Genomic DNA, 25,394 nt, shown 5'->3' with positions numbered 1-25,394 from the left:
TTTAGCTATTCTCCAACTGATGGACATGAATTCAGTTTCCAGTTTCTTGCCACTACAAAAAGGGCTGATAAAAATATTTTTTACACATGTGGGTCCCTTTTCCTCCTTTATATTTCTTTGGGATATAAGCCTAGTAGAAACACTGCCATATGAAAGGGTATGGGAAGTTTGGTACCCCTTTGAGTATAGTTCCAAATTGCTCTCCAGAATGGGTGAGTCAGTTCACAATACCACCAACAATATATTAGTGTCACAGTTTTCCCACATCCTCTCCAAAATTAGTCATTATCTTTTCCTGTCATCTTAGACAATCTGAGAGGTATGTAGTAGTACCTCAGAGTTGTCTTACTTTGCATTTCTCTGATCAATAGTGATTTAGAGCACCTTTTCATATGATTAGAAATGGTTTACATTTCTGCATTTGAAATTTGTTCATATCCTTTGACCATTTTTCAATTGAACAAAGGCTTGAATTCTTATAAATTTGAGTCAATTCTCTATATATTTTAGAAATGAGGCCTTTATCAGAACCCTTGAATGTAAAAATGCTTTCCAATTTATTGCTTCCTTTCTAATTTTGCCTGCATTACTCTTATTTCTAGTAAAATTTTTTAACTTAATATGATCAAAATGATCTATTTTATGTTCAGTAATGAGCTCCAGTTCTTCTTTGGTCACAAATTGCTTCCTTCTTCATAGATCTGGGAGGTAAACTCTCCTTTGTTCTTTTAATTTGCTTATAACATCACTCTTTGTCTAAATCATGAATCCATTTCAACCTTATCTTGGTATACAGTGTTAAATGTGGGTCAATGCCTAGTTTCTGCCATACTAGTTTCCAATTTTCCCAGCTTTTTTGTCAAATACTAAGTTCTTATCCCAAAAGATGGGGTCTTTGGGTTTGTCAACACCTAGATTTTTTATAGTCACTGACTATTTTGTTTTGTGAACCTAACATGTTCCACTAATTGACTACTCTATTTCTTAGACAATACAAAATGTTTTTTATGACCGCTGCTTTATAATATGATTTTAGGTCTGGCACAGTTAGGCCACCTTCATTTGCATTTTTTCATTAATTCCCTTGATATTCTTGACCTTTTGTTCTTCCAGAACAAATATTTTGGAGAACAAATATTCTGGACAACAAATATTATTTTTTCTAGATATGTAAAATAATTTCTTGGGAGTTTGATTGGTATGATATTAAATAAGTAGATTAGTTTAGGTAGTATTATCATGTTTATTATATCAGCTGGACCCACCTATGAGTACTTGATACTTTTCCAATTAATTAGATCTGCATTTATTTGTGTGAAAAGTGTTTTGTAGTTGTGTTCATATAATTCCTGACTTTGCCTTGGCAGAAAGACTCCCAAATATTTTATATTATCAACAGTTATTTTAAATGGAATTTCTCTTTGTATTTCTTAGTGCTGGACTTTGTTTTTAATACATGAAAATGCCAATGATTTATGTGGATTTATTTTATATCCTGCAATTTTGCTAAAGTTGTGAATTGTTTCTAGTAGTTTTTTAGGTGATTGTCTAGGATTCTCTGAGTATACCATTATATCTTCTGCAAAGATGATAATTTGATTTCCTCATTACATACTCTAATTCCTTTAATCTTGATGAGGTTTAGGTTTTGGGGGTTCTATTTAGTAGGGAACCAAATGATGAGGTCTAGATTTAGGGAACCAAAATGAGATTAGCATTTCTGATGATCAGGGAGTTAAATGATATGGTCTAGTGGCAGGTTTGGGGTTCAGGGAACCAAATGGAGAGGTTTGGCTCCCCTACACCCCCTTGGGATTTTGTGCAAGGGTAGGGAGTTTTGGGGAACCCCCTTCTGATGGTGCAGGGATTCTCTGTAAAGGAATTTGCAAACCCAAAAACCTAGATTGATAAAAGAGCTTTATTATAGGGATTTGGAAATAAGGTTAGAAGTCCTGACAGAGAGGCATAAAGTCTCATTAGGGAAATAGGTGAAGGTAAAGAGAGGGTAGCACTGGAAAAGAATATTATTCTAGTGGGCAGAGCCTCCTTGGCATAGCATGGCATAGTATGGCATGTTTAGAACCTCTGCAAAGAGAGAATTTTACATTAGCTCTTTTATAATAGGAGTTTTGGCTACAAGCTGAAGGAATCTAGTGGGTAGATAGTTGGCTCTATCTACAAACAGGGTTTCAGCTTGAGCTGCAAGTTGTGTAGAATTGAATGAGTTTCTTTAATTGAATAGGGTTGAAATTCTTTTAGCTCAGGACTGAACCAACCCTACCTAGATAACATAATGAAGCTGTTTATCTTGTTTCCTTCAGACAGGGTCCCTCACTGAGGCAGAATCCAAGGAGAATTTCTCCTTCAAGGATTTTTAGAGTTTTGGGGTCCCTTCTTCAATCTCTTTTTCTTTTCTTATTGCCAAAGCTAACATTTCTGATACAATATTGAATAGTAATGGTGATAGCGGGCAACTTTGTTTCACCCCAGATCATATTAGGAATGGTTCTAGTTTACCCCCATTACAAATGATGCTTGCTGATTATTTCAAATAAATGATACTGATCACTTTAAGAAAAACACAATTTATTCCTATATTCTCTAGTTTTTTCAATGGGAATGGGTGTTGGATTTTATCAAATGTTTTTTTCTGTATCTATTGAGATAATCATATGATTTTTGTTAGTTTGGTATATAATCAATTATGCTAATAGTTTTCCTAATATTGAACCAGCCCTGCATCCCTGATATAAATCCTATTTGGTCACAGTGTATTATGTGGGGGATGAGTTTCTGTAACCTCATTGTTAATATTCTATTTAGTAATTTTCCATCAATATTCATTAGGGAAAATGTTCTCTAATTTTCTTTCTCTATTTTTACCTTACCTGATTTAGCGATTAGCACCAAATCTGTGTCATAAAAGGAATTTGGGAGGACTCTTTTCCCCCTAGTTTTTCAAATAGTTGGCATAGTATTGGAATTAACTGTTTTTACATGTTTGGTAGAATCACATGTAAATCCATCTGGTTCTAGAGATTTTTTCTTAGGGAGTTGATTAATAGCTTCTTCTATTTCTTTTTTCTAAAATGGGATGATTTAACTAATTTATTTCCTCTTTTGTTAATCTGGGCAATCTATATTTTTTCAAAGTATTCTTCCACTTCACTTAGATTAATTATCAAATGTATTGACATATAGTTAGGCAAAATAACTCCTAATTATTGCTCTAATTTTCTCTTCATTAGTAGAAAGTTCTCCCTTTTCATTTTTGGTATTAACAATTTGATTTTCTTCTTTCCTTTTTCTACACAAAATAGTTAAAGGTTTATCTATTTTATTGGTTTTTTCATAAAACCAACTCTTAGTTTTACTTATTAATTCAGTAGTTTTCTTGCTTTCAATTTTATTAATCTCCCCTTTTATATTTAGAATTTCAAAACTGGTATTTAATCGGAGGGTTTTAATTTGTTGTTTTTCCAGATTTTTTAGTTGCAAGCCCAATTCATTGATCTTCTCTTTCTCTATTTTATGCAAGTAAACATCTAGAAATATAAAATTTCCCCTAATAACCACTTTGGCTGCATCCCACAAATTTTGATATATTATCATTTTCTATGATAAAAGTATTGATTGTGTCTATGATTGTTGTTTCACCTAATTATTCTTTAGGATTAGATTATATATTTTCCAATAAATTTTTTTTCTATTTCCCCCTGAGCTTTTATTTCATGTAATTTTTATTGTATCATGATCTTAAAAAAAATACTATTTCTGCCTTTCGACATTTGATTTTGAAATCTTTATGCCCTACTATATGGTTAGTTTTTGTATAGGTTCTATGAATTGCCAAAAAAAAAAGTGTAATAATTTTTAGCCTCCATTCAATTTTCTCTAAAGATTTATCATACCTAATTTTTCTAAAATTCTATTTATCTCCTTACCTTATTTCTTATTTATTTTGTGATTCTATTTTTCTAATTCTGAGAGTGCAAAGTTGAGATCTCCCACTATTATAGTTTTGCTATTTCTTCTTGCAGTTCTCTTAACTTTCCCTCTAGAAATTTGGATGCTATGCCACTAGATACATATATATTTTGTATTGATATTATTTCATTATCTATAGTACCTTTTAGCAAGATATAGTTACCTTCCTTATCTCTCTAAATTAGATCTATTTGTACTTTTGCTTGATCCAAGATCAGGGTCACTACCCCTGCTTTTTTTTTTTCCCATCTGAAAGCATAATAGATTCTGCTCCAGCCTTTTACCTTTATTCCAAATGCATCACTATACATTAAACATATTTCTTGTAAATAACAATTGTACCATTCTGGCTTTTAATCCAGTCTGCTATCTGCTAACATTTTATGAGTTTATCCCATTCACATTTATAGTAACAATGAATAATTCTGTATTTCCCACCATCTTATTCACCCCAAGTTGTGCTTTTCTCTCACCTTTCCCTGTTTCCCTCCTCTGCAGTATTTCCCTTCTGACAACTGCCTCTCTCAAATAGCCTTCCCCCTTTACAGCCCCTCTCCTTCCTTGTATCTTTTCTCTACCACTTCTGCTTTCCCTTCTATTAGCCTTCCTTTTTTCCCTTTCCTCTCCCATTTCCCTGTAAGATGAGACAAGTTTCTCTAGAAACCAAATATTTTCTCTTTGAGCCAAATCTTATGAGAGGAAGATTCACACAGTGTTCATCCCACTCCCTTTTCCCCTCAAATATAATAGATCTTCTTTGCCTCTTTATGAGAAGTAATTTTCCTCATTAACTCCATTTTCTTCTTTTTCCAGTACAATCCCCTTCCTACCTCTAGTTTCTTTTTTTATATTATCACAGTAAAATCAAATTATACCTGAATGCTCTAAGTATACCCATAACAGAGATATAGTTCTCAAGAGTTCATTCCTTTTTACCTTTTTATGCTTCTCTTGAGTTTTGCATTTGGATATCAATTTTTTTGTTGTTGTTTTTCCGCTCTGGTTTTTTCATCAGAAACAAATGAAATTCATCTGCATTATTGGATGTCCATCTTCTTCTCTGAAAGATTATGCTCAATTTATTTGGATAGTTGATTCTTGGCTGCAGAATATCAGATTGCAGGCCCTTCAATTATTTAAGGTGGAAGCTGCTAAATCCTGAATAATCCTGATTATGGTGTCTCAATCTGTGTATTGTTTCTTTTTAACTGCTTGCAATATTTTATCGTGGTCTGATAATTCTGAAATTTAACTTTGGTATCCTTTGGAGTTTTCATTTTGGGGTATTTTTCAGGAAGTGATAGGTGATTCTTTCAATTCTTTCAATAGCTATTTTACCTTCTGATTCTAGGATATCAAGGCAGTTTTCCTTGATGATTTCCTGAAAGATAATGTGTAGAGTCTTTTTTTCATCGTGGTTTTCAGGAAGTTCAATAATCCTTACATTATCTCTTCTACATCTATTTTCCAGGTCAGTCATTTTTCCAAGAAGGTGTTTTACATTTTCTTCTATTTTTCTTTTCTTTCGTCTTCTTTTTTCTTTTTTTCTTTCTTCTTCTTCTTCTTCTTCTTCTTTTTTTTTTTTTTTTTGGTTTTGCTTAAGAGATTCTTGATGTCATTGAGTAATTTATTTCCATTTTTTCAGTTCCAATTTTTATTGAATTATTTTATTCAATTACATATTTTAGCTTCTTTTGTATTTGATCAATTGCATTTTTTAATGATTTGTTTTGTTCTATTGATTTTTTTTCACATTTCACAAATTCTGTTTGCTTTTTTCATTTTGTCGAATCTATTGGGTAAGGGATTATATGCTTTTTTTCATTTCACTAAATATATTTTGTGAGGAGTTTTCTTCAGAAAATAAAAGGTTTCTTTTTCCATATCCTCTTGCAAATTTCTCATTTCCCTTCCTCATTTTTCTTCTATTTTAAGATCCTTTTTGATTTCTTCGAAGGGAGCCTTGTGAGATGGAGACCAAATCATATCACCCTTTGAGTCTTCATCTGGAGAGGACCTGATTTTAGTGTCCTTGAAATGTGTTGTTCTCTTTCTCCATAAAAACTATCCATGGTCAGATTTCTTTTTGCTTTTTTGATCATTAAAAAAAAAAAAAAGAGTGAGGTTTGCTTTTAGGACAAAAGGAAGATTGTTCAAGTCCTGTACAAGTGACAGTGGCTGCACTGAGTTAGTGCTGACTAACTGTTGTTGATGGGTGAGCATGGCCAGTTCTTGTGATATTCTAGGGTTTAGGGGATCACTATTTGCCTTTAGTATTTATGTTGTATGTCTTTCATCTAATCTGCTGATCTACTGACTTGCAAACAGAACAAAGTAGCCAACATTGTTGTAGAGTCCTCTGAATAGATTCCTTGGCAAGTCGGATGGCATACACCCTGAATTGCAGTACTGTCTGCACTCAACTTGCATTGATCTGTGCCTGATTAAAACAGATTTTTTTCTGAAGATCTTCCAAATTATCTTCTACCAGAAATTTCTCACTCCAAAACCAGTTCAGAAGCTTGTTTTGTTGTTAATTTGAGGGATGTGAGGAGAGCTCAGAAGAAGATGGATCTCCTTTCTGTCATTTTGGATCTGCTGCAGGAATACATCTTTTTTTTCCTCAGCAATAGTCAACTTATACAAAAATTGACCATATATTAGGGCATAAAAACCTCAAAATAAAATAATAAATGCACTTTTTTCAGATCATATTGCAATAAAAATTAAATGCAGTAAAAGTCCAGGGGGAAAATAAACCAAAAATTAATTGGAAAGAAAATAATCTAATTCTAAAGAATTTTAATGAATGAAACAACAAATCATAGACACAATCAATAATTCCATGCAAGAGAATTACAACAATGAAACAGCATACCAAAATTTGAGAGGTGCAGCTGAAGCAGTTATTAGGGAAACATATATCTCTAGATGCTTACTTGCATAAAATAGAGAAAGAGAAAATCATTGAACTGGACTTGCAACTAAAAAAACCAGAAGGAGAACAAATTAAACACCACAAATTAAGTACCAAATTTGAAATTCTGAATAAAAAAGAAGAGATTAATAAAATTTAAAGTAAGAAAACTACTTAATAAATAAGTTAGTTTTATGAAAAAAAAAACAAAATAGATAAACCTTTAGTTACTTTGATTAGAAAAAGGAAAGAAGAACATCAAATTGTTAGTATCAAATATAAAAAGGGACAACTTTTCATCTATGTGGAGGAAATTAGAGCAATAATTAGGAGTTATTTTCCCTTGCTATATGTCAATACATTTGATAATTAATCTAAGTGAAATGGAGGAATACCTCCAAAAATATAGATTGCCCAGATTAACACAAGAGGAAATAAATTAATTTGTCCCATTTTAGAAAAATAAACAGAAGAAACTATTAATCAATTCCCTAAGAAAAAATCTGTAGAACCACATGGATTTACATGTGAAATTTACTAAACATTTCAAAACAATTAATTCCAAAATTATGCCAACTATTTAAAAAACTAAGGAAAAAGGAATCCTTCCAAATTCTTTTTATGATCCTAAACCAGGTAGAGTGAAAATAGAGGAAGAAAATTAGAGAACACTGTCCCTAATAAATATTGATGCAAAAAATACTAAATAAAATATTAGCAAAGAGATTATATAAAGTCCTCCCCAGAATAATTCAACATGATTGAGTAAGATTTATATCATGAATTCAGGGCTAGTTTAATATTAGGAAAACTGTTAGTATAATTGACTCTATCAATAACCCCAAACTAACAAAAATCATATAATTAATAGATACAGAACAGGCATTTGATACAATCCAATACCCATTCCTATTAAAAATGCTAGTGAGTATAGGAATAAAAGAAGTTGTGCTTAAAATGATTAATAGCATCTACTTAAAAGCATCAGCTAGCATCATATGTAATAGGGATAAACTGGAACCATTCCCAGTAAGATCAGGGGTGAACAAGGTTGGCCATTATCACCGTTACTATTCAATATTGTCTTCAAAATGTTAGCTTTGTCAATAAAGAAAGAAAAAGAGATGAAAGGAATTACAATAAGTAATGAGGAAACCTTCAGTCTTTGCACATAATATGACAGTATGCTTAGAGAACCTTAGAGATTCAACTAAAAATCTACTAGAAACAATTCACAACCTTAACAAAATTGTGAATAGCAAAATCCCCGTTAAGTTATCAGCATTTTTATAAATTACCAACAAAATCCAACATCAAGAGCTACAAAGAGAAATTCCATTTAAAATAACTGTCAATAATATGAAATATTTGGGAGTCTATCTGCCTAGGCAGTCAGGAACTACATGAAAACAATTTCAATACACTTTCTGCACAAATAAAGTCAGATCTAATCAATTAGAAAAATATCAACTAATCACGACAGAGCAAATATAATAAAAATGACAATACTACCTAAATTAATCTATTTATTTAGTTTCATGCCAATCAAACTCCCAAGAAATTATTTAACAAATCTGGAAAAAATAATAGCAAAGTTCATCTGGAAGAACAAAAGGTCAAGAATTCCAAGGGAATTAATTTTTTAAAATGCAAATGAAGGTAACCTAGCTATACCAGACCTAAAACTATATTATAAAGCTGTGGTCATCAAAACCATTTGGTACTGACTATGAGATACAGTAGTTGATCTGTGGAACAGATTAGGTTCATAGAAACAGTAGTAAATTACTATAGTAATCCAATGTTTGACAAACCCAAAGACCCCAGGTTTTGGGATAAGAACTCACTCTTTATCAAAAACTTCTGGGAAAATAGGAAATTAGTATGGCAGAAACTAGGCATTGACCCACCTAACATCCAAGATAAGGTTGAAATGGGTTCAAGATTTAGATATAAAGAATGATATCATAAGCAAATTAGAAGAACAAAAATAGTTTACCTCTCAGATCTGTGGAGAAGGAAGGAATTTGTTAGCAACAAAGAACTGGAGTACATTATTAATGACTTTGAGTATATTACATCAAAAAGGTTTTTTACAAACAAAAATTGCAGACAAGCTTAGAAAAGAAGCAATAAGGTGAGAAAAAAATTACATTCAAGGGTTCTGATAAAGGCTTCATTTCTAAAATATATAGAGAATTGATTCAAATTTATAAGAATTGAAGCCATTCTCCAGCAGCATTTCCTCTGGGCTTATATCCCCAAGAGAACATAAAGGAGGGAAAGTACAAAATAGTTTGTGGCAGCCCTTTTTGTAGTGATAAGAACCTGAAAACTGAGTGGATGCCCATCAGTTGGAGAATGGCTGAATAAGTTATGGTATATGAAAGATATGGAATATTATTTTTCTAAAAGAAATGATCAGCAGGATTATTTCAGAGAGGTCTGGAGGGACTTAGATGAACTGATGCTAGGTGAAATGAGCAGAACCAGGAGATCCTTAAACAAGGCACAACAAGATTTTATGATGATCAATTCTGATGGACATGACTCTTTTCAACATTGAGGTGATTCAGGCCAATTCCCATTGTTTTGTGATGAAGAGAGTCATCTACACCCAGAGAGAGGACTGTAGGAACTGAGTGTGGGTCACAACATAATATTTTCACTCTTTTTTTTTTCTTGTTTGGTTCCATTTTGGCTTTTTTTTCTCTCTTTTTTTTTAATTTTTGATCAGATTTTGCTTGTGCAGCATGATGTTTGTGGAAATATATATAGAAGAATTGCACATGTTTAACATATATTGGATTACTTATTGTCCAGTGATAAGGTTAGGGGGAAGGGAGGGAAAATTTAGAACACAAGATTTTGTCATGTAATGTTGAAAATTATCCATGTATATATTTTGAAAGTAAAAAAAAAACTTTAATTAAAAAAAAAAAGAATTGGACACGTTGATCAACAAAAAAGAGTGATCATTGTAGAGATCAGTGTCTTGAAATCTGCAAAATAAAAGTTGAAAACTGCTGCTTGGATAACATTGATTTAAGCTTTATTAAAACTATACTTTCAGCAAAGATGAGTGGACAAAAAGTAGATTACCTGCACTTAAGGGAAATAACTTGTGGAGAACAGATAGAAGATGTGCCTGCCACTTTTTCTATTCATGAAATACTATTAGAATGCCTCAAGGAATCTATTTAGTATAATATCTCTATCAGAAATTTGGATGTGACTGAAGAATTAAAAAAAAAGAGGACACTAACTACAGGTAACAAATTCTCATTAAATATAAGTATTTGTGCCATTTTAAAATAGTGGAAGCCAACTAAAATTGAAGGAGGAAAATGGTTCCTTTGGATCAGAGGTAAAGGATGGTAATTTCAATTCTAATTCTTATTCTAGTTTTCAAAGGAACATTCCTGCATTTTGATCTTGCTATTAAGAGTGAAAAATATATTAAGAAAATTGAAAATATTAAATTAAGAATTAGAGAACTTTAACACCTTATTGATTCTTCATTACTGGGGTTCATTAATAATGCTCAAATAATAAGATGCATTTAGTAATAGAATTTAAGGCATCTCACAGCATAAAGTGCAGATAAGGAGCTTCACTGTTTATAAAGACACAATTTAAAGGTGTTGCTTTACTTTACTACTTTTGATGATTAATCAGAATAAAATTCAATAATGTCATGATCAATTATCAGAGCATTTGAATATGACTTACAACATTGAAGAAATTGTGCTTTTATATAAGTATGAATGTTCTTGGTTTATACTTTAGGCTATATACTCTAATTCTCTGACTAGAAAAAAAACCTGGAGTAATTCAGTGTCTACATTTCATTAAAGTAGCTTAGGTCATGTTTGACTTACCTCAAAAACTTAGACATAGTGCTGAAAATTATTTTATTGATTCTCAAAATAGTCTAAAGTTATCCTTTTAAAATTAAGTAATTATTGTTCCTTTATAAGAAGAATACATATTGTGGACAAAACACAAGATCATCTGATAAAATCTTGGAAAAAATCTAAGATATCCTCTAGTCTAACCTCCTACTTTTAATTGAAGAAATTGAAGTCCAGAAAAGGAAAGTGAGTATTACTTCCAGAGTTTATTTTAATCATGAACCCTAATGAAATGATTTTTTCTATTTCAAGAAATTATAGTACTGCCTTTGGAATCAAAACACTCAAAATACTCCAGGTAGCAAAATGGAGAATATGCTGAAGTTGGAGTCAGAAATACTTGGGTTTGAATTTGGCCATGATCACTCAGAATATGTGTGATGCTCTGTGAGTCACTTAATCTCTGTATTTCAATTTTCTCTTCTATAATTGGGGGGAGAAGGGGGGGCTGATAATATATAGAGAACAGCAAATATGAAAACTCTTTAGTACAAACCAGATAAAGCATTACAAAGAAAGTTGGTCATATGTCAGGGAAACTTGAGTCCCATTTCTGTCACATACTTGATGAGTCATCTTAGGTATCTGTACTTCCCAGTGCTCTACACAGTTCTATATGTAAATTGGGAAGAAATTATTAATCTATATGAGCAAAAGCAGTTTTATAGCTACAAGTTCTATACTAATGAAATCACAGGTCTCATAAAAACAAGGAAAAACAACTTCACAGAGTAGAATAGTATGACAGAAACACTGTATTCCCAGGCACTGTAGAGAAAATTAACTATATTCTCTTCATCTTTTTGGTTTCTTCTTCCTTATCACAAGCAAAGGTCCATCTTTTCTCTCTTCATTTATCATTTCCTAGTCTTTCTTTCTTCCCAAATAGACTATCCTCTTTTTCCAATTCCTTCTATACCACTTTGAAAAAAATCATATTTTCTCCTAGAGAAGTATGATCATTCTAGTAGTATTTTCCACTTCACATGCTATGTGTATATGGTGTGTATGTTTGTCATTGGATTTTGTAATGTAAGTATACATAGTAACATGTAAGTTTGCAATGAAATCTTGGGATGCAAAATTTAGAAGAGACTTGACAAAGGGGATCCTAGATGGGAGAGTAAAGGGAGTAACTCAATCTCTTCCCCAAACTGCTTGAAGTTTTTTTTTTTTTAATAATGACTCTAAACAAAAATTTAGTGCATCAGGATGCACAAAAAGATAAAGTAGAACATTGTCCAACCAAAAATAACTTAGAAGGTGAATAGAAAAGGTCTGAGACATCAAGTAGGAATCCAGAATGCAGTCCTGGTATGGGCTGCACTCCTACTACCAGGATTAGCTGAGCAAGACTTCTGAATCAGCAACAGCACTGATGGGTTCCAGACCTCTCAGCTCAATGACAGCAAAGATAATTGCAAGGTTGGTAGGAAAGGTTTGTCAGTATAATGGGAATGCCTTGGTAACCAGCAACCCAAGGGTTGGCATGTATAGCGGTAATAGTGGCAGCTTCCAGAGGCTTCAGCACCAAAGAATGATTCTGTTGCTTCAGCACACTAGATCTTACAGCTATATTGGCAGGGGGAGTGCGTTGGGGAAGCTGGGGGGGAGGGGAGGCGGCATATTCCTAATAGTTTCAAGGCAAAAAAAAAAAAAAAAAGTGCTTGCAGTCAAGTCCCTAGAATTATCTCTGAAAAGAACTGTACAAAATCCATGAAGCTAGGAACAGTACACTGTCCACCCTAGAAACAGAGCCCTACTTTACTTAATAGAGTTAAAAGCAGAGTAATAGGCTAGAAAAGTGAGCACATAAAAGAAAAAGGTTTCTGATCATAGAAAGGTGCTATGGTGACAAGGAATATCAAAACACACACTCAGAAGACGGGTAACAAAGTCAAAGTTCCTACATCCAAAACCTCCAAGAAAAATGAAAATTGGTGATAAATGGTCAAAGGATATGAACAGACAATTTTCAGATGATGAAATTGAAACCTTTTCTACTCATATGAAAGGGTGTTGCAAATCACTATTGATCAGAGAAATACAAATTAAGACAACTCTGAGATACCACTACACTCCTGTCAGATTGGCTAAGATGACAGGAAAAAATAATGATGAATGTTGGAGAGGATGTAGGAAAATTGGGACACTGATGCATTGTTGGTGGAGTTGTAAATGAATCCAACCATTCTGGAGAGCAATTTGGAATTATAACCCAAAAGTTATCAAACCATGCATACCCTTTGATCCAGCAGTGTTACTACTGGGCTTATATCCCAAAGAGATCTTAAAGTAGGGGAAGGGACCTGTATATGCCAAAATGTTTGTGGCAGCCCTTTTTGTAATGGCTAGAAACTGGAAAATGAATGGATGCCCATCAATTGGAGAATGGTTGGGTAAAATGTGGTATATGAATGTTATATTACTGTTCTGTAAGAAATGACCAGCAGAATGAATACAGAGAGACTTGGAAAGACTTACATGAACTGATGGTGAGTGAAATGAGCAGAACCAGGAGATCATTATACACTTCAACAACAATATTGTATGAGGATATATTCTGATAGAAGTGGATATCTTTGACAAAAAGAAGATACAATTCAGTTCCAATTGATCAATGATGGACAGAATCAGCTACACTCAGAGAAGGAACACTGGGAAATGAATGTGGACTACTTGCATTTTTGTTTTTCTTCCCAGGTTATTTTTACTTTCTGAATCCAATTCTTCTTGTGCAATAAGAGAACTGTACTGATATGCATACATATATTGTATCTAGGGTATACTTTAACATGTTTAACATGTATAAGACTGCCATCTAGGGGAGGGAGTGGAGGGAAGGTAGGGAAAAGTTGGAACAAAAGTGAGTCTAAGGGATAATGTTGTTAAAAAAAAAATACCCATGCATATGTTCTGTCAATAAAAAGCTATAATTATCAAAAAAAAGAAGAAGAAGAAGAAGAAGAAGAAGAAGAGAAGAAGAAGAAGAAGAAGAAGAAGAAGAAGAAGAAGAAGAAGAAGAAGAAGAAGAAGAAGAAGAAGAAGAAGAAGAAGAAGAAGAAGAAGAAGAAGAAGAAGAAGAAGAAGAAGAAGAAGAAGAAGAAGAAGAAGAAGAAGAAGAAGAGAAGAAGAAGAAGAGAAGAAGAAGAAGAAGAAGAAGAAGAAGAAGAAGAAGAAGAAGAAGAAGAAGAAGAAGAAGAAGAAGAAGAAGAAGAAGAAGAAGAAGAAGAAGAAGAAGAAGAAAGAAAGAAAAATGAGAATTGGTTTCAAGCTCTGGAAAAGCCAAAAGAAATTTTGAAAATCAAGTAAAAGAGATAGAGGGAAAAGAAGAGAATGCAGAGTGATACAAAAGGAAATAATACAAAAAGCTTATGAGAACAATGCCTGAAAAAGCAAAATGGGCCAATTGGAAAAGTAGATACAAACATTCACTGAGGAAAGTAAATCCTTAAAAATCAGAATTGAACACCTGGATGCTAATGACTTTAGAGTAATCAAGATGCAATAAAGCAAAACAAGAAAAAATAGAAAAAAATAAGAAATGCCTCATTGGAAAAACAACTTATCTGGAAAATAGACCCAGGAGGGATAATTTTAAAATTATTGGTCTACCTGAAAGTGATGATCAAAAAAAGGAACCTCGACATGATCTTTCAAGAAATGATCAAGGAAATGTATTGATTTTCTAGAATCAGAGAGCAAAATAGAAATTGACAGAAACCACTGATCACCTCCTGAAAGAGATCCCAAAATAAAAACTCCAAGAAACATTGTGGCTGAATTCCAGAATTCCCTGATCAAGGAGAAAATGTTGCAAGCATCCAGAAAGAAAAAATTCAGATGTAATGAAGCCATAGACAGGATAACTCAAGATTTAGCAGCTTTTACATTAAAGAATTGAAAAGCTTGGAATATTCCAGAAGCCAATGAAGATAGGATTGCAACCAAGAATCATCTACCCAGCAAAATTGAGTGTAATCCTTCAGGGGAATTGGTGAAAATTCAATGAAATAGAGGATTTTGAAGCACTGGTAATGAAAAGACCACAGTTGAATAGAAAATCTTATTTTCACCTACAGAATTCAGGAGAAGCATAAAAAGGAAATAAGGAAAGTGATGTTATAGGGGACTACTTAAGTTTTATCTGTTTGCATTCCTACATAGGAACATGATATTTGCAATTAATTAGAAATTTCTCATTGTTATGGCTATTAGAAGGAGGGCACAAGTATGAGTGGAATATCAAGGGATAATGTCTAAAATATGAAACTAATGGGTGAGAAAGGAATGTTCTGATAGAAAGGGAAAGGGAAAAGTGGAATGGTATAAATTTTTTGCTATTAAAAAAAAAGTCCAAAAAAAGCTTTTAAGTGGGAGAGGAGAGTCTGAGTGAACCTTACTTGCTTCAGAATTGGCTCAAAGAGGAAATAATGGCCACTCAGTATGGATATAGAATTTGTTTTACCATACAGGAAAATAGGAGGGGAATATAGCATGATAGAAGAGAAAATATATTGGGAGAGGGAGTAGCAAATAGCAAAACACTTTAGAGGAGGATCATGGTGAAAGGAGAAAGAGAATAGAATAAATGGGAGGGAATACAGTTAGCAAGAGTAATTGAAAAGATAATGTTGAAGCAAGTTTCTCTGATAATTCCCATTTCTCAAACAGAAAATATTGAGTAAAATTGAAAAAAAAAAAAAAGAATCATTTCCTAATTGACAATAAAAAGAGATGAACTATGCCTAAAGGTATATAAATTCATGCGTATCCTTTGACCTACTAATATCACTATTACTATTATATGTTTTTTTTAATTAGGGTGGGAAATCTGTTTTTTGTTTTTTTTATTTGCTTTTTCCCACAACATGACTTTTAAGGAAATTTTTTGCATATATTCACATGTGTTTCTTAATGGGAACTGGGATTGGTGATAAGGGAAAAAATCTGGAAATCAAAAAATTTTAAAACAAAACATACTCTTTTTTCATTAAGAAAGGTAAGTAATCTGTCCCATATCAAAAAGGCAGTAATCTTCAAAGGCAAGATTTGAATTTGAATTCTATATCTCTGATTCAGGATCATGTAGCCTCTGCTTACAAAAAAAAACTTGTAATAGAGGCCTTCCTGGTATTATTATTATGTCTATTTGGGAAATAGGGAAACAGAAGTTCCAAGAGTATGAATGATTTGCCTATTGAAACAAGACATATACAGTTTGATTTTAGCTCTTGCTAATTTAAAGTTCAGTTCTATACAAGTTCATTCTACTGTCCTCTCATATTATAGGATAGGACATGATAAGAACATTAGAGAGGTGACAGAAAAAGAGCTAGATGATATCTAAAAAGGAAAGCCATTACTGACAGGAGTGTTTAGGAAGGCAATATAGAAAAAAGATATTCAATTTGGTGATAACAGAATTTTTAAGAATTTAGCATTCAGCAAAGGGATTGGAGGATATTCCACATGCAATAAATTATATATGCATATATATATACATGGGAATTAATGGATACCAGTTTGACTGAAGCATAGAGTACATGGAGGCAGAGTGAGGGTTAGAGGATCAATAGGAGAATTTCAGAAGGAAGAGCAATACTAGTCATTGAACAGTTGCAATGACAGACTGAAGTTTCTTCTTGACTTGATCAGACAATAGGATGCAAAGGAAAATATATAAGAAGAGGAATAGAATAACCAGTTTGTTTATAAAAATAACCACTAATGTTTTCTTCTTTTCGTTCAGTCTTCATTCTTGAAGAGGACCAATGACATCTGGAAAATGATGTTTAACAAACAAATTTGATTTGAGTGAGACAGAGCTGTATGAAGTCATCAGCCTTACTTTCTCCTCTAGCATCATAGGAATCCAGTGGCAAGATAGATCAGGCTGCTAGAAATAGCCTTGTATATAGTGACAGATCTTTGCCTGCTTAAAGTAGGTATTTCCTAGGTCTCAGTTTGTCTAGGGAAATGGCCATTTAGTAATTAAAGACTAGATAAGAATGGAGGCCAAAAAAAAGATGGCCTAATTTACCTTTACAAAATATATATATATATATATATATATATATATAATATATATATATATATATATATATATATCTGGGAAGGAAAGATGCCAAAGTTTATGGTTAGAATGGAAATTTATTCTTTTTTTTTTAAACAGGCAATTAACTTTTTTTTTAAATTTCATTTAATTTTCATTTATGGTTTTTGGAAATATAGCTCTGGAAAAGCAAGAATACATTAAGCCTCTTGAAATTCAAGGGGAGCTAATTGCCTGTTTCTTTAAATCCATATTTCTCTAGCTCATATGATTGACCATTCATAGGTCCCAACTCAAACCAAACTTACTCATTGTTTGGTTTTGATAAATTAGAATCAGTGATTATTAATCTAGTACTATATTAGAAGGAGTAGAGAGAAGTTAGGCAATAAAAGCAGCAATAATAATAATAATGTAATTGTATACAGTAATTGTTTATAAAGCACTTTACAAAAATTATTTCTTTTGATCATGACAACAACCCTGTGAGATAATTGCTATTATTATCCCTATTTTACAAATAGAGAAAATGAAGCAAAGAAAGGCTAAATGATTTACCCCGGGTCACTCAATTGCTAAGTATCTAAAGCCTGACAAGACAAGTTTTCCTGATTTCTAATTGCACATTGAATCCTCTGTTATATTCTATTCACTCAGAAAACCTCTTTCATGTATACTGCCTACACTTGAGAGATATTGCTGGGAAATCTTTGTTTCCTGAAGCTGTAATGATCTGTCATTGGGAGAATCTGTTGTAGGGTGAAGTGATCTAAGCTTGTGAAAGGTTATGCCTATGGTGTATAAAGTCCTACCATAGGTGAAATTTTCCAGATAAGAATCACTTGATAAGCTATGTGTCATTTGTCTGAGGATTTCTGTTGCCAGCTTTGAGATATTATTGTTGACAGACTGATATCTGAGCAATATGTTTTTGATGAGGTTTAGATTTGGGGAACCCAAATGGAATTAGGTTTCTGGTGGCCAGGGAGTTAAATGAGGTCTAGTGGCAGGTTTGAAGTTCAGGGAATCAAATGGAACTCCCCTGCAACCCTTTGGGATTCGGCACAAGGGTAGGGAGTTTTGGAGACTTCTTTCTGGCAGCACAGAGGTTCTCTGTAAAGTAATTTACAGACCCCAAAACCTAGATTGATAAAAGAAGTTTATTGTGGGGTTTGGAAGCATAAAGTCTGGTTAGGAGAATAGGTGAGGGTAAAGAGAGTATGGCACTGGAAAGAGTATTCCAGTGGGCAGAGACCCTTTGGCATGCCAAGCATAGAATAGCATGTCATGTTTGGAACCTCTGCAAAGAGAGAATTTTAGTTTGTCTCTTTTTATAATGAGAGATTTAGCTAAAGGGGGCCCGTGGTTGGAGTCCCAAGTTGGCTCCTCACTGGGTTTCAGCCAGAGCTAGAATTTGAATTGGATTCAATGTGTTTCAGGACTGAGCTGAAACTGTTTGTCCCTGGGGCAAAGTACCTCACTAAGGCAGAGTTGAAGATTTTCTCCTTCAAGGATTTTCAGAGTTGCAGGGTCCCCTCTTCATTTTCAGTCACAGAAAATTATAAATGTCATCCACATCTGTGACTCTACCTGCATGATCATGGCCAAAACTCTTGGACTATCTGGACATAAGCTTTCACTTCTGTAAAATTATGATGGTAAGCTAAATGGCATCTTACGTTCCTTCAACTCTATATGTAGATAATTAATAAATGCTAATTAATTGAGGGATTGGATTATGACTCTTTGAATTCTCACCAATGACATGACTAATTTTTGTATTAGGAGAGTACAAGGTTACTAATAGATGGTTCTCTTGAAGGGATGGCTAAACTGTAAAACTCCTTGAAGGACAAATTCTCCTTGAATTCTGCCACTGTAAAGACCCTGCCCAAGAACAAATAGCTTCATTCTGTAATCTAGGTGGGGCTAGCTGAGTCCAGAGTTGGAGATACCAATTCCATTGAATTGGATAAACACCTGTTCAATTCCAAGATTTTCCATTCAATTCCAGTTCAAACTGAAACCCAGCTTGTATATACTTTTTCCCCTAAATGAATTTAAGCTTTAATTGCTTGTGAGGGGGATGGAGCAGGAGGGAACTGTTTTCTTTACTATAAGTTGTGGTCTCTTTAAGATTATCACTCTGAGATTGTGCCCTTTTGATCAGCATCTCCCAGGATCCAAGGAGTAGAGACAGCCAAACCTTTCAGGATAAGAGAAGCAATACTATTCAGGGGCTAAACAACTCCCATAGAAATTCTAAATTCTTATTCAATTGAGGAATCCTGATCTGACTGTCCCAACCCCAATCTGGTCTGATCCACTTGGGCTTTCCCAGTCCCCATCAAGATGCCCAATATAACAGCTTCCCCCAACTAAGATCTTTGCAGATGGGCCTAGGTAGCAGCTTGAGATCTCTGTCACCCTTAGCTGCCAGAATCCTTTTGCCCAATTGAGAAAGCAGTGCCAAAACTCCATTTTCCACTAGTGTAATGCTAGAGAAACTGAGGCAGGATAGAACTATAATATTTTATTTGAAAGGGAGAGATTTACTGGAACCAAATGGATCCATGGTTTGGTCCCAGGGCTGAATGAGACTATCGTCTCCAAGAATCCAGCAGTGGATGTTGGATACAAGATTCTTTTATAGGGTAAAAAGAACGATGACATAATGGGGGAGGTACCTGGATGGGGATGATCTAATTAGGGGAGGCACCTAGGATGACATAATGGAGGGAGGTCCTGGAGAGAATCCTGATATTCTAATGATGTCTAAAATGGATAAAGATCTTTATCCCATCAAACATTAAGAGGGAATGATTATAGCCTGAGGTCTAAGATATAAGACCTTTATCTATCATTAAGAGGGAATGGTTATAATATATGAATAGTTCAATTAAAGAAATTGGGTCAGGACATTAAAAGGGAACTGTGACACAACACTAGAAACTGATTTTTATCCAACAATAAACTTTCATTTTGCAACTAATAATTCGGGAATGAGTGAATTCTTTCACTCCTAAATCTGTGGCCAATTTAAAGGAGATTCTTAACAACTCTTTTATTGCCACTAACCTCTTGATCATCAGGAACTGAGACTACTCAAACTGCATCATATTGATGGTTCCCTGACGGGGAAATACCGAGACCTGGACACTCAGAACCATATTGGATTTTGAGCTGTTGGAGCAGTATTCTCCAAGGGAGAATACCTGCCTTTTCTGACAAAAGGTGTCCTTTTGCCTCAATCTATCTCTAAAGATAGTGGGCACCCAGACCTGGTTTGGGCTGCTGGAGTCTCTGGTGCTGAAGAATATCTACATTTTCTGACAAAAGGCCTCCTTTTGTCACACTTTATCTCTAGAGATAGTGAGACCTGGAAATCCAGAAACTCTAAAACTCAGCCAGTCCCACCTAGATTACAGATTGAAGCTGTTTGTCAATGGCAGGATTCAAGGAGAATTTGTCCTTCAAGGAGTTTTAGAGTTTCAGGATCCCTTCATTCTTCCAGGTACTTGATACAGAGCAAGAAGACGATCTATTTTCTCCAAGTTGAAGGGTATCTAAGTGGCACAGTAGACAGAGATCAACCCTGGAGTCAGGAGTGTAATGCAGAAGAAACTGAGGCAGAATAAAGATTAGAGAACAATTTGAATATTAATTTATTGGAGAGTAAATCAACTGACTGAATAAACTTTCGTCTCAAAGTGTCTAGCCCTGAGTATTGTGATAGCAAGATTTTTATAGGATAACAAGATCAATGACATAATGGGGGGAGGTACCTGGATGGGGATAACCTAATGGGGGGAGGCACCTAGAATAACATAATGGGGGGAGGTACTGGAGAGATTATGATACTCTAATGATGTCTAAAATAGATAGACCTTTATCTTGTCAAACATTAAGAAGGAGTGTTTATAGCCTAAAGATACAAGACCTTTACCTCATCAAACATTTAGACACTTAAAAGTTTATGACCCTAGGCAAGTCACTTAACTCCAATTCCCCCTCACCCCAACCCCACCTGAAAAAATAAAAATCTTTTCCCAATCACCTAAGGAAGACTCTTAGTTCTTCATTGCTCATTTGTTAAAAATACAGGGCATTTATTTACCCTATAATTAAAAACCTAAGGTCAAATTTTAGACCTTTCTCTGTGATGTGTTAACTTTAGTAAACATGAGGCTTTATGAATTACATAAATAGCCTCTTAATGAAAATCTGTCTTTCTAAGCTCACATTCAAATCTCAGCTGGAGAAGGAGATTTAATGGTAACAGCACATAATTCACAAATGCTTGTAAATTGATTTTTCAGTTTTACCATGATAGATTTGGGCTGGTTGTTTGTATTATCCACAAAGCCTATTTGTGGCTTTGTGTTCCATATTTATCTAAATGAAGGCTGCATTTAAAAAGTTATTGTACTATAGAAGAATGAAGCAAATGTATTTGAATTATTGAAGAAATTGATGAGCTTCCCATAATTTCCTATTTTGTGATGCAAAATTCTTAATCTTAAGGGATTTGTTAACAATAAGCCATATTTACTAGTATAATCTTCTACCCACTTTAGCAGATGTTACCTCTGTAAGAGGATATGGAAAGAGATCGAATTGTATAGGCAAATTGCTCTAGGCTACAGCTATAGAAAGCTCAGACTTTGAGGGCCTAGCTGTGATATTACTCCTTTCAAACCTCTTCAAAGATGTCAGTATTATTCAAATGATCTTCCTTTCTGCAATTACACCTTGTTAATGTGAATAGGGTGCTGCACTGGGAAACTAGATCTGGGTTTGAATTCTGCCTTTAATACTTAATAATTGTATTAAGTACTCAGGTGATTCATCCTCTCTCAGTTTCAGCTTCCTCATTCCTTAAGAAATGTTGGTTTATTTAGCCTTTTATTTCCTAATTGATATTCAAATTAGATTTTGTTTTCTGTTCTTTGCTAGCACATAAAACATTGATAACACATAGGGCTATTTTTCGTTTGTTTTTGCTCTTAAATCCCCTCCTTTCTATCAAGTAACTTCCATTTTTACTTAAATTGAAATTAAAAAATGGAAAAAATGCATTAAGTAGAAAGATGTAGACATTATTTAATAAAAGTAATCTATTACATTTATGCTTTCTATCTGTTTTTGAACAAATATAAGCTGACTAGAAAGATAACTAGAAAAAGAAGAAAGAACTCCTATTTTTGATCAAATGCTGTTTTTCATTATTCTAGAAAGAAGTTCCATTTAAATGTAGCAGTTGTCTTGTTGACTTGATTAAATCCGAGAATGTTAAAATATATTATTTTTTTCTCCCACTGGCTTAACACTTTTCCATAATTGAGAGGAAGAGGGATTTTGCTATTATCATCAGAAGACATTTATTAAACATATCCAAAAGAATGGGTCATCAGTGAATAGTATCACAAATTCTTAATATTTGATCATATTATTTTGTATTCAAATAGAATGCTTTTCATTTGATGCAGAATAACTCCATGCTGCAGAAAACAGACTAAATCCTATAGAATATTTGTAGGCTAGTCTCTATCTTGACATCTATATTTAACATTGCTTATTTTATGTTATGAAGAAAAGCTAAGTGATTCAAATACCAGAAATGGTGTGGCTTTTGGTTTCTATGAAATTATAAAAAGCCTTCAGTTTAATATATAGTCCATGAGATTTGACTTCAAGTCTGACATTTCTCTTACTTTATTAGTAATCTAGAAGGAAAAATAACCAAGAATTTGAGGGTTGCAGAGTATAACAGGGTAGTGAAGGTAATGGCGGGAGAAAAGATTGAATTTTCTATAATATATCTTTATACTTGAAGTCTTTAGGTCAAGATGGCAATAGTATGAGATCCTAAACAGTAATGGTCTGAATTTTTTATCTCTATAAATAGAAAAGTGTTCAATTTCTTAGACGCAAAGCATCTTTCTTTTGTTTAAGAAGCAAATCAAACACACACACAAAAAAACCTCATGACATAGAGAGAATAATGATGGGTTATAATTTGAATTTTCCAAAATGAATATAACTGAAGTTAACTTTTATTTATTATTTTGCCTAGGAAAATAATGGACTCGTCTTGTTTTATGCTTTTAGAATAGCTAAAGTAAAAAAAAAAAAAAAAAAAAAAAAAAAAAAAAAACCTCTTATTTATTAAATTATTATTATCTTGGGAATTGTTATCACAGAATAATTCCTTCTTCCCAAGTCATATTAAAGTGATTATTTGGTACTTATGTTAGGAAAATAGAAAATTTTGTGTTTGATTTTCTGAAGATAGGCCTCTAGTTCACTTTTTTTTTAATTTTTAGGGAGAAAACTATAGAAAAGTGCTTTACACTATTTAAATTCTGGTTGCATTTTACAGTAGATTTCATTTTAAGGAAACAAAAGTAAATCCATCCTGTAGTACAGACTTCAGATTAATACATTTCACTGCATGAAAGATGACTATGGATTAAAATCTTTCTTTCATGCTTATTTTACATGTCATTAAATAACTATCCTTATTCTCTTCATTTGTAAAATATAAGAAAGAATATCTACATCATCTTGTTCAGAAAGTCCTTGTAATCATCAAAGTAGTTAATGTGATATAGTGATGATGATGATGATGACACAACAACTACACAAACACTGTTCAACTCTATTCTGAGTATCTTCAAGAGAAAATTTGAAGTAGGGAAATGTATATGGCAGAATTTCATTAAAAAAAAAAAAGATGATTTAACTCATATGCTTATATTGGTGCAGTAAAGTGGGAAGATTCTGCTAAAGAATCCTAAATTTAAAATATATGTATTGGCTTGTATCTTAAGACTAGACATGGAATTTCATGAGTGTAGAAAAATTCCATTAAGAAAACTCCTGCTAACAATGAAGATCAGCAGAAAATCCTTTGTAGAGAGAATTGTCAACTGTATAATTTATAGTCTTAAAGAGAAATCTGAGGTACTGTGATGTTAGATGATGTGCCTTGGAAAACAGCCTATATGTCAAAATTTTGTTACATTTCACTGTCAGAAATGTATCTTAATAAACACAATGACTTTAACAGTTTGGATATCTAATGAAGTGTATTATTTTGGAAAATTCAAGGCTTTCTTCATTCCTTAATTTTTTTTTTTTTTGCCTTTCAGGCATTTCCAGGAAATATAAACTCTGATGGTGTAGTCCGCCATGATTTGCAACACCCAGTCATTGCCCGTTATGTACGCATAGTGCCCTTAGACTGGAATGGAGAAGGTCGGATTGGGCTGAGAATTGAAGTCTATGGCTGTTCTTATTGTGAGTAGTACATATTTGCAATCTGTCATGGTATCTTCTTTTTCAGTATCAGTAGAATGATGTACAATTCATTAATTATCTCCTTTAAGACTTTTTTCTTTATGTCAATACCTTCTACATTTAGGTATGTACAGATATATACATATACACATATAAATGAAAAGTATATTAAACCAACACTTTAAAGCTTATTTTAATAGATGAATGTAACCAAAACCTATAAGTTATGTTGCCTTAAAGTCTTATGAAAATTTCAAAATAGAATAAGCCTAACTACTGCATTGATCGATTTTTCTTGGGAGTTACTTCTTATAGATCCAAAAAATAAATTTCCTTTGAAATTATTTTGATTGCTTGTGAAGGAATGTATCTGGGCTTATATTCCTATGGACATATGGAACCAAAAAAGAAACATCTTTAAAATTGATTTTCCAGACATAATCTAATCAGTTAAAAAGGCAAGACCACAGTGCTTACATTCCTTTCCGTACTGCACAAGCATATAGATTAGTAATATATTGCAATACAGTTCTGCTACTTTGTGTCAGTGAGTCCTTTGAAAGAGATCATCTGGATCTCCCAGTTCAAATATTGTACCTTACACAAAAAATAATTCAAAATGCATGGTGGATATTCTACTTTCATTTTAAAGATATTGATTTTCAGAATCCTACTGGATATCCAGACAGATATGTAGAGCTAGCAGGAAGAGATACAAATATATTATAATATATAGTAAAATATTTACCACCTACAGTTTGTCCTTTATAAACAACCAAAACAAAAAAGAAAACAAATTTGTGAAGTAATATATAAAACATAAGAAAATATTTTAAAGTGATTTGTCATCTTGAATATCCTTTCCACTCTTGCATACTGTAGCCTTATCAGACCTTATTAGATATTTTAATCACACTTTACTAGATAGCTTCATAAATTGACTATGGATAGAAAAATAATCACCATCAGCTTGTGGCTAATTATTATGTTTTTGCTGATTACTTTCTTCAAACTTATTCTGAACATGGAATAATAGCCCTTCACTTAACTCATGAACAAATCACTTTTGTTTTTTGACTTGGTAGAATTTCCTAGATATTATGTTCTACTTGAAAAAAATTTCCAACAACTTTGGGGAACACTCTCACACTGTTATATGGCATTGAAAGACTGAATTTAAAAAAGGAAAAGGGTTTGGAAGAGGATGAAATGGATAGGT

At 33.1% G+C, this 25,394-nt stretch overlaps 1 protein-coding gene across 1 annotated transcript in view; it reads left to right on the top strand.

Annotated features, from left to right (window-relative positions):
• Positions 1–25,394, top strand: part of CNTNAP2 (contactin associated protein 2) — a 2,126,697-nt gene that overhangs the window by 374,998 nt on the left and 1,726,305 nt on the right. The window contains exon 4 of the mRNA XM_051962375.1: positions 24,028–24,175. Within this exon, the coding sequence (XP_051818335.1) occupies positions 24,028–24,175 (148 nt within the window). The remainder of the gene's footprint in view (positions 1–24,027; positions 24,176–25,394) is intronic.

This window comes from Antechinus flavipes, chromosome 5 (assembly GCF_016432865.1).
Source record: "Antechinus flavipes isolate AdamAnt ecotype Samford, QLD, Australia chromosome 5, AdamAnt_v2, whole genome shotgun sequence".
NCBI classification, from domain to species: domain Eukaryota; kingdom Metazoa; phylum Chordata; class Mammalia; order Dasyuromorphia; family Dasyuridae; genus Antechinus; species Antechinus flavipes.
The sequence above is the reverse complement of the archived record's forward strand: the minus strand, read 5'-3'. Positions and strand labels throughout refer to the sequence as shown.